A 10,339-nucleotide genomic window follows, 5' to 3' on the forward strand; every position below is an offset into this window, starting at 1 on the left:
AATGTTATTGGTAAAAGTGTATGACTGCGGTAGGGACATTAGACTGTAAGCTCTTCTGGGGCAAGGACTAATGTGAATAGTTCAACTTGCAACAAGGGACAGTCAGTGCTATATACAATATAGAACTTAGGCTCCATTCACATTTGTACAACTCCAAAGTCATAGTTACATAGTTACATAGTTAGTGAGGCTGAAAAAAGACATCAGTCCATCCAGTTCAACCTATGATGTGTGTGTGTGTTTGCTTTTAACCGTACATTGTATACCCCTGTATGTTGTGGTCTTTAAGGTGTCCATCCAATAGTTTTTTGAAACTATCAAGGCTCCCCGCTGATACGACTGCTTGCGGAAGAGAATTCCACATCCTTACCACTCTTACAGTGAAGAACCCCTTACGCACTTTAAGGTTAAACCGCCTTTCCTCAAGTTTTAGTGAGTGGCCACGTGTCTTATTGTATTCCCTTACTCTGAATAGTTTGTTCCTTATGCTAGGGTCGCCAGTACAGTATTTGTACATTGATATCATATCCCCCCTCAATCGTCTCTTCTCCAGAGAGAACAAGTTCAGTGCTTGTAGTCTTTCCTCATAGCTGATGTCCTCCATTCCCCTAATTATTTTTGTTGCCCTTCTCTGGACTTTCTCCAGTTCCAGTCGTGGGACTTCGGAGTGCAACTTTGACACAAATTTGAATAGGTGCAACTTGAATGCAACTTTGGCTTTGACCAATGATAACGCACAACTGTTGCACAACCATCACATGTATAACATTCAGGGGAGACTTTCATGCAACTTTTTAGTGTTTACATTGCAGTCCATTGTTGCATGAAAGTTGGACGAAAGTAGTGCAGGAACCTTTATTAAGTCACACATATTTGAACGGTTGTCTTTAACCACTTAAGCCCCAGAAGATTTTACCCCCTTCCTGACCAGGGGGTATTTTGCGATTCGGCACTGCGTGACTTTAATGGACAATTGCGCAGAACAAGTTTAAAAGCTTGGAGTTCCGTTATTAGATCCAGGGACAACCAGGCAGTCAGCAGAAATAGGTCAGCATTGACAGCCCCCATATTTATTTCAGTGGATGGTAGACTTTTTCTTTAAAGAACCCACTCACCTCCTCCTTGTCAGATCTTTTGAAGTGGTTTATCCTCTGCATGAAAGGATGTCCTGCGGAGACCCATTCCTTCTGAACCAAACCCTGGAAGCCGGACAAGGTTCGTGTGTGGGGGTCCAGAATCAACTGGACCAGGGATGCCAACAGACAGTTCAAGTCCCGGTCCTCGGATTCTGTCACATGACAAGGAATATAAAATCATCAGTAAAGGAAAGAACTTTTTACGGTAATAGCAGCAAAGCTGAAGAATACTGTACTGCCGCTTTTCCTAACTTTCCAAACAATGCCCCAGCACTGGTGTCAGTGGGAGGAATAGTGCCCCATCATTGGTGTTAATGGGAGGAATAGTGCCCCATAACTGGTGTCAGTGAGAGGAATAGTGCCCCATCACTGGTGTCAGTGGGAGGAATAGTGCCCCATCACTGGTGTCAGTGGGAGGAATAGTGCCCCATCATTGGTGTTAATGGGAGGAATAGTGCCCCATCACTGGTGTCAGTGGGAGGAATAGTGCCCCATCACTGGTGTCAGTGGGAGGAATAGTGCCCTATCACTGGTGTCAGTGGGAGGAATAGTGCCCCATCACTGGTGTCAGTGGGAGGAATAGTGCCCCATCACTGGTGTCAGTGGGAGGAATGGTGCCCCATCATTGGAGTACAGGTTTACAACAGATTACGTGTTTCTGCTACAAAGCCTTAGTCATAGCCATGATGGCTATGGATAAGGCTTTGTAGCTGAGACGCATAAGCCATTGTATACCTGTACTTCACCTGCATCAATAAATATATTTTCTTTACATTTTCTACATCCAAAGTGGACCATCATCCATAAAAACATGTTTTTCTTTCCTTGTTCCTCTTCCCTTCCTCTTACACAATTGGCATTCATGCTGCAGATCTGTACAAGGTCCAATACCAAAAACCAACGGCACATTTGCAGATGTGCTGTAGGTTTCTGTCAGGTGTAAAGGACCTGGCAATGACCTGCAGCACATCTGTGCATGCACAAGACATTCAAACATGGCGGCACAGAACTGTAACGGGGAGGAAGGACAATATTCCCCAGCTAAATTTCCTCTTTAAATTCCGATTTTCACCAGTCCATAATCATTTGAAAAAGTTTTTTTCCTAAAATCTGGTGGGCCACATTTCTTCATACTGTTTTTTTCTCATCAATGGCCTTCAGCAGAGGCTGGCAGGGGTCACAAAACTGACCTTTGTTAGGTCTCTTACACAGAAAGCTCAACTGATCCAAATAACGGCCTACCTTGAAGGACTACTGATCGTCTTCGTTCACCTAATAAGATAGAAACTTCACTGGCTTTCTTCAGGCATAATCTATAGGAAAGGAATACATACATTTTAAAGAAAAAGTAAAGTATATTTTCAATGAAACATTTTGAGTTATTATTGCAGTGTTTACCTTAAAGCAGTGGTCTCCAAACTGTGGCCCAGGGGCCAGATGTGACCCTTTGCTTGCCTTTATCTGGCCCTTGGGGCACTATTCTTCCCACTGATACCAGACACTATTCTGCCAACTGACACCAACAACGGGGCACCGGTTCTCCCACTGACACCAACAATGGGACACCATTCCTGCTAATGATACCAATGATGGGGCACAATTATTCCTCCTAATACCAAATGTGGCGATGTTTACTCTGCCAGGAAAATTTCCACTCTTGCTAGCCACAATCTGGCCCACCTAAAGTCTTTAGACAATAATCTGGCCCTTTGTTTAGAAAGTTTGGAGACCCCTAACGTAGGAGTCGGTTCACACTGGGGCGACACGACTCCCGTACTACTTCGGGGGCGACTTGTGCATTACCATACACCACGACTTCGGAGCGACTTGCAGGGACTTCACATAATGGAAGTCTATGGAAGTCGCTCCGAGGTCACCCCAAAGTAGTACAGGACCCTTTTTCTAAGTCGGAGCGACTTGTGTCGCTCCTATTAGAACGGGTCCTGTAGCGGTCAATGGACCGCGAGGGAGCGCGACTTGTCGGGCTGACAAGTCGCCTGACAAGTCGCGGCAATGTGAACTGGCTCTTAAGCAACATTATTGTTAAAACTGCCAAAAAAAGGGTCCTTTGGAAATAAGATTGTAAATATTCCTCTCTCCCTTTGCAGAAAGCCAGCTCCATAAAAACACATGGTTTGCCCAGTTTAGTATGGGGAATATCTAGTGGCCTGAACTGATCCCCAACCTCAACCCTACTGAACACCTTTGAGATTAAATGAAATGCAGATTTGTAAGACGGGTCTTCCCATCCATCAGAAACTGACCACACAAATGTTATTTTGGAAAATGGACATTAATTCCCGCAGACACCCTCTAATCTTGTAAAAAACATTCCTTGAAAAGTGGAGGTTGTTATAGCTGCAAAGAGAGGACAATTATATATGAATGCTTATGGTACTGGAATTGTCATGGCCAGCAGTCAGGCTTGGTGACCAGTAGCTTTAGCAGTAGACAGACTCCCATGCACCAGCTGGATAAGTACTCTGGCAGATGACACGGGCTCACCCGAGGCGCAAAATATAAGCACTAACTGGTATTTTCACCAGAGCGCCTGATGGTGGAGAAGGGTTTCGCTGCGTTAGTACCAGGTTGCGGTCTTCAGGATCGCCCCACCAGGAGGTGAGCAACCAGGTTACAGTTACAGATATAGTAGGTAGGGATCAAGCAGAAGCATAGTCAGTAAACAAGCCAAAGGTTGGTAACACGTGGTTGCAGGTTGGTATTCATCAGAAGCATATTCAAAGAAAAAGCCAAAAATCGGTAACGAGTGATAGCAGCAGGAGTGACAAGAGTGAGGTATTTGCTGGAGAGAGCACAATATTCTAGTAAACAGGACGTCTGAAGGCATGGCTAAAGCAGGAAGTTCATGGGAGGAGCAAAGGGTTCAAGGTTCAAGAGAAACAAGGCTCGAGGCAGGATTGTTCAAGAACTGTGCAAGTTGCTGTCCATCATCCCAGGTGGCTCAACAACATGAGAAAGGACCAGACACAGCAGAGATGTCCACACACGTTTGACCATATATTATAAGTACCAGCATGTTATAATGGTGGTCATATGTCACCCAGTTTTTCGTTACCATTTTTAGCAAACTTGGGAAACAAGATTTTTTTTTTTTTATATGCCAAGCATCATTCAATCTTCTCATGCGCTAAAACGTAACAAATCGCATATCTATATGGACAAGGAAAGGAAAACAACTAGGTAGACTAAATCAGCTAATCAAAATCCTGCTTGTCTTTTCTAACCTGTGCTAGGGACATGAAAGGGAGAAACTGATTAGTTGTTATAGGCAAATTACAGATTGTCAGGTGATTTTTCAGATGCATTTTCTTTTGATGTTTATTTTCTTTGATCACTGACTCCATCTAGTGGCCATAATGCAGTATTTTCCTGAAACACCTAAATTGGCTCCGTGAGAACGTCGAGTGACGAAACTAGTAGGGCAGGGCCAGGATGCCGAGCATCACCGCGCAGGTCTGTCTCACTCGCTGGCTTCAGTATACGGCCAGAGGCGGGGAGGAGGAAAACAAAATAACAATGCTTTTAAACCCCTAGTGTCGGGCAGACACTTGTGAAAAATGTGAGTGTAACTTTTTATGTTTTAATAAATAAGTGGATTTTTTTTTTTACGGAATTACACTATATGGATTCTCTTTTCTTTCAAATTACTACATACCCTCACATATCCTTATGAGAGTTGTCTGTATTGGAAGATGGAAATTACTACTTTTTTAAATAGGATCCAACCTGCTGGAAATTTTATGTAAAAAGACGTATTTGCTGGTTTATAATCTGACCAACCACCCCATCTGGGGAGTCAGTTTGGGGGATATATTGGAAGGATCGCTTCGGGTGTATTGCACGAATTGTTCACAGAAGAAGTTGTATTACGTTATAGACACCTTTTTTTGGCACTTTTAGTATTCATTTGGGACTTTAAGGATTATTGGACACTGTTTTACAACATATTTAAATTTTTATGTGGTTTTTGATTTACATATGAATAATATGTATTTATTGATGAATTAATTAGGTTTTTCACATATATATATTTTTTATATACCATATATACTCGAGTATAAGCTGACTTTTTCAGCATGTTTTTTTATGCTGAAAAAGCCCCCCTCGGCTTATACTCGGGTCATGGTCTCACTAACCTTTTCTCCGGTCAGTGGTGCACGTTCGGCTATACCCGGGCAGACGGCGCATGCGTGGTAATGTGGTAGCGCCAGGCCGCGGCATTTTTAAATGTATGCCGCCTCACTGAACGGTAAGTGAGTCTCCTCTGCTGCCCCTGCATCTCCTCAGAAGATGCAGTGCTGCGGGCATGGTACAGGAGATTTCCCTGTACCATGCCTGTACCATCTCCTGTGCCATGCCTGTACCATCTCCTGTGCCATGCCTGTACCATCTCCTGTGCCATGCCTGTACCCTCTCCTGTACCATGCCTGTACCCTCTCCTGTACCATGCCTGTACCCTGTCCTGTACCATGCCTGTACCCTCTCCTGTACCATTTCCTGTGTCATGCCTGTACCATCTCCTGTATCATGCCTGTACCCTCTCCTGTATCATGCCTGTACCATCTCCTGTACCATGCCTGTACCATCTCCTGTACCATGCCTGTACCATCTCCTGTACCATCTCCTGTACCATGCCTGAATCATCTCCTGTACCATGCCTGAACCATCTCCTGTACCATGCCTGTACCATCTCCTGTACCATGCCTGTACCCTCTCCTGTACCATACCTGTACCATCTCCTGTACCATGCCTGAACCATCTCCTGTACCATGCCTGTACCCTCTCCTGTACCATGCCTGTACCATCTCCTGTACCATGCCTGAACCATCTCCTGTACCATGCCTGAACCATCTCCTGTACCATGCCTGAACCATCTCCTGTACCATGCCTGTACCATGCCTGTACCCTGTCCTGTACCATGCCTGTACCCTCTCCTGTACCATTTCCTGTGTCATGCCTGTACCATCTCCTGTATCATGCCTGTACCCTCTCCTGTACCATCTCCTGTATCATGCCTGTACCATCTCCTGTACCATGCCTGTACCATCTCCTGTACCATGCCTGTACCATCTCCTGTACCATCTCCTGTACCATGCCTGAATCATCTCCTGTACCATGCCTGAACCATCTCCTGTACCATGCCTGAACCATCTCCTGTACCATCTCCTGTACCATGCCTGTACCCTCTCCTGTACCATACCTGTACCATCTCCTGTACCATGCCTGAACCATCTCCTGTACCATGCCTGTACCATCTCCTGTACCATGCCTGTACCATCTCCTGTACCATGCCTGTACCATCTCCTGTACCATGCCTGTACCATGCCCACAGCTCTGCATCTCCTGTACCATGCCCGCAGCCCCTGCACCATGCCCGCAGCCCCTGTTTTGGGTCTCTTGGTGGTCCAGTTGGGTCCAGTAGCTGTTGCATTTCCCACCCTAGGCTTATACTCGAGTCAATAAGTTTTACCATTTTTTTGTGGTAAAATTAGGCGCCTCGGCTTATATTCGTGCCGGCTTATACTCGACTACACACGGCATATTTTTTATATTTTTCATTTGTTTAGATCGCACTGAGCTCATAACAGTTTTTGTTTTCTGACTGTAATGATGCACTTTGTTCACAGATTTTGTTGCACTAGAACTTTTAGTAGTAAGGCAGTATTTTTGTTTTGTACTGTTTTTTGGATATGAATTTTGAATAAGGGTTATTACATATATTGATGCACTAGCACTTTAATTAAGTGGATAACATTATTATTCACCTACTAGGGGAGTATAAACTTGCGCTGATATATTTTTAATTTACCTAAATTGGAAAAATACCACACTGTGCCCTCTAGATGTCACTGACACCCATAGGAAATAAACATATTAGACATTATATGGGCATAGCATAAAGAACATTGTCTCACCAAGACAAAACAGTTGTACGTTATGAAATGCAGAAATCTTTATTTTCAATATGACTCAATTATGACTTATTAGAAGCCATTACCTCACATAGTCAAGCCACCTGGTTCCTTCCAGGTTGGAAAGCCATTTTTCATCAGGTGTGGGTGTTGACGTATCTATAAAATGCACAAAACATCAATTTATAATAGGCTGTCAGTTGATAAAATAGGAAATCCGTTTTCTTTTACAGACAATCACTGACAAAATAGCAATGTTAGCAAGGGCTGACCTTGGTGTGGTCAACAAAAGACCGACCATATAGTGACTTTTCTCCCAAAGGGACACTAAACAAAAAATCCTTATTCCCGAAAAGCATACCATACACATCCACTAGTCACTTACCGCAAAGTGACGTACCCATACGTCGGCTGACTTTGCGGGGTTATACCGGGAAGATGCCTCTAGCTAGAGGGATCACCCCGGTATGGTTGTTTAGAGCCCGCGTTCAGCTTTCAGGGAGCCGCTCGATCGTTGCCCCGGCGAGCGGGAGGGGACGTACCCCCCCTCCCGCCGCCTTCAGCGGCTTTGCCCGGGTCTCCCGTCCCACCCGCCGGCTGGATGGAGTCCTGATCTAAGCCGGATCCGGCTTCAATCGGGTCTCCGATGACCTAACCCGGAGGCGGCGTCCATGACGTCACGTCCGGGTTACTCTGCTGAATACTTGAATATACATTTTTTTTTACTCAGAGTTTACTGTCACTTTACCATCTGCCCCTATGAATGATGGTTGGATGAATTAGTCCAGGCATTTCTTAACCAGGATTCCTGCAGAGGTTGCTAGGGGTTCCTTGAGCTGTGGCTGATTGACTTCCGATCTCATACTGTCTGCATTGTTATGGGGTCAACGTCACTTGAACGAGTCAGTGGCATACCAACAATGATCTTTTTTGATGTCTCTAAGGATGTCCTTCTTCTAATTGACCACCAATGTAGGAAGGCACTTGTGATTATTTCTTATTATTTTGTGATTATACCTGAAAATTATTTGTTTTTTTAATTTAATTTAAATGAACCACTTGCAGCAAAATCACGTACCTGTACGTCATTTTTGCTTCAAGTGGTTGTACCGGGGTGATGCTTTCAGCTATAAACCGATGCAGCCAAGCAGCCACTCGGCTTTTATTACAAGCAATATTCTCAATGACGGCTTGGGCTATACACTGCTGCAGAGAGTGACCAGAGTGAAGGATTTCTTCCTTACCTTTTCCTTCATTTGCTCTCTACTTACAGAATAATTTCATATATCCCTACCTGCTGACCCTGATCAGAGCCTGCCTGGTCTTGTCAGAAGGACTGCTGTTTGCGGGGGGTCCTGGTATTGGAATCTCTATTACTTTATTTTATCTCTGTCTGCCGCCGACCATCCCATCCATGGTTTTAATTAGTGATGTGTTCTTAATGCTCCTAATAACTTCCATTATAAGCAATCAGGCTATTACATGACGTATGACATCCCTGAAAAAGGAACAATTTACCATTTCGAAACGCGTTGGGTTTGTCTGCTAGCCTCCGAGCTACATTCTTTCTATCTCTGTGTTAGCCATTACCTATATAGAGCATTATGTTTTCCATCTGTGTATTAGACATTTTTATGTCTTTGCTGTATGAACAACCACGTCCAATTTGTCTTTGACCACACTTATGCTTTTATCATTATTCATCCAATAAAATTTATATTTTTATACAATTTTTCTACACTTACTTTTCCTACTCTATATGTAGGTTATTATAGTCCCAATCAGTGGGGAATTCGCTCTTCTTTTCCTATTACAAGTAGCGGGAGGGGACATCCACCCTCCTTCCGCCACCTCTCGTCGCTGGCCCAGGCTCTCCTGTCCCACCGGGAGACCCGAGCAACCAGCCGGCGGACAGGAGACCCGAACAAAGCCTGACTCGGCTTTGATCGAGTCTCGGATGTAGTAACCTGGAAGCGATGTCACTTCTGGTTTACTGGAGTCCTAAATGTGCTGGTTTTAAAATGGTGAAAGTATTCAAAAATGCCAATCTTGGCGTTTTAAATGCTTTCAATTGCAGAGGAGGAATTTGGGGTCATATAGACCCCAGATCTCTCCATAAAGAGTACCTGTCACTGCTTATTAGTGTCGGTTCACACTAGGGCGACACGACTTTGGGCGAGTTATGCCGTCACCCGTGCACCGCGACTTCAGCGTGGCTTGCAATGACTTCACATAATGGAAATCAATGCAAGTCGCTCTGATGTCGCCCCGAAGTAGTGCAGGAACCTTTTTCTAAGTCGGAGCGACTTGAGTAGCTCCTATTAGAACGGTTCCAATTGCATAGCACGGTCCGCTACTTGTCAGGCGACCAAGTCGCCTGACAAGTCGAACAGTGTGAACCGGCACTTACTGTCACAAGGGATGTTTGTGACAGCAATAAAAGTGATCATAAAAAAATTTAAAAAAATAAAGGGACAGTTTTAAAATAATAAATAAAATATTATATAAGATATTATTAAATAAATAAATAGAAATAAATATATTATTTAATATATTAAAATAATAAAAAGTAAAATAAATAAGAAAAAAAAAATCATTTAAAGCGCCCCATCCCTCTGTGCTTGCACGCAGAAGCGAATGCATACGTAAGTCGCACCCACAAAAGTAAACAGTGTTCAAACAACATATGTGAGGCATCGCCATGATCGTTAGAGCGAGAGTAATAATTCTAGCTCAAGACCTTCTCTGTAACTCTGAACAGGAAATCTGTAAAAAATGTTAAAGCGTCGCCTACGGAGATTTTTAAGTACTGTAGTTTGTCGCCATTCAACGAGCATGCACAATTTTAAAGCATGACATGTTAGGTATCTATTTACTCTGCATAACATCATCTTTCACATAATATTGGGCTGACTTTAGTTTTATGGCGGCAGGTCGGCTATGTCCCGTGAAACGACGTACATATACGTCGCTTCGTGGAATCGCTAGTAGGGGCACACACGTGAGCCGATTCGCCACAGGGGGAGCCAATCAGTGGGTCCGGGGGCCGCAATTTCCACCGGGCACCCACAATCGCTCCCTGTGGAGACAGAACGGTGGTCTGCCATTGTAAACACAGAAGACCGCTTTTCTGTCAGTTATGAACACAGGGATCCTGTGTTCCTCTTATTTAGTCTCTGTGTTCATTCAGCAAGCCCATCCCCCACACAGTTAGAAAACACCCCCAGGGATCCTGTGTTCCTCTTATTTAGGAACACCGGTCTCTGTGTT

At 44.2% G+C, this 10,339-nt stretch overlaps 1 protein-coding gene across 2 annotated transcripts in view; it reads right to left on the bottom strand.

Annotated features, from left to right (window-relative positions):
• The window catches only part of MTMR11 (myotubularin related protein 11), a 113,236-nt gene that overhangs the window by 18,853 nt on the left and 84,044 nt on the right, over positions 1 to 10,339 (bottom strand). For both annotated transcript variants that reach the window (XM_082242757.1, XM_082242758.1), the window contains exons 11-13: positions 7,156 to 7,228; positions 2,379 to 2,449; positions 1,116 to 1,288 (exon numbers count right to left, since the gene is read on the bottom strand). In XM_082242757.1, the coding sequence (XP_082098883.1) occupies positions 1,116 to 1,288; positions 2,379 to 2,449; positions 7,156 to 7,228 (317 nt within the window). The remainder of the gene's footprint in view (positions 1 to 1,115; positions 1,289 to 2,378; positions 2,450 to 7,155; positions 7,229 to 10,339) is intronic.

The sequence above is a fragment of the Pelophylax lessonae genome (genome assembly GCF_965119305.1).
Source record: "Pelophylax lessonae genome assembly, chromosome: 13".
NCBI lineage: Eukaryota > Metazoa > Chordata > Amphibia > Anura > Ranidae > Pelophylax > Pelophylax lessonae.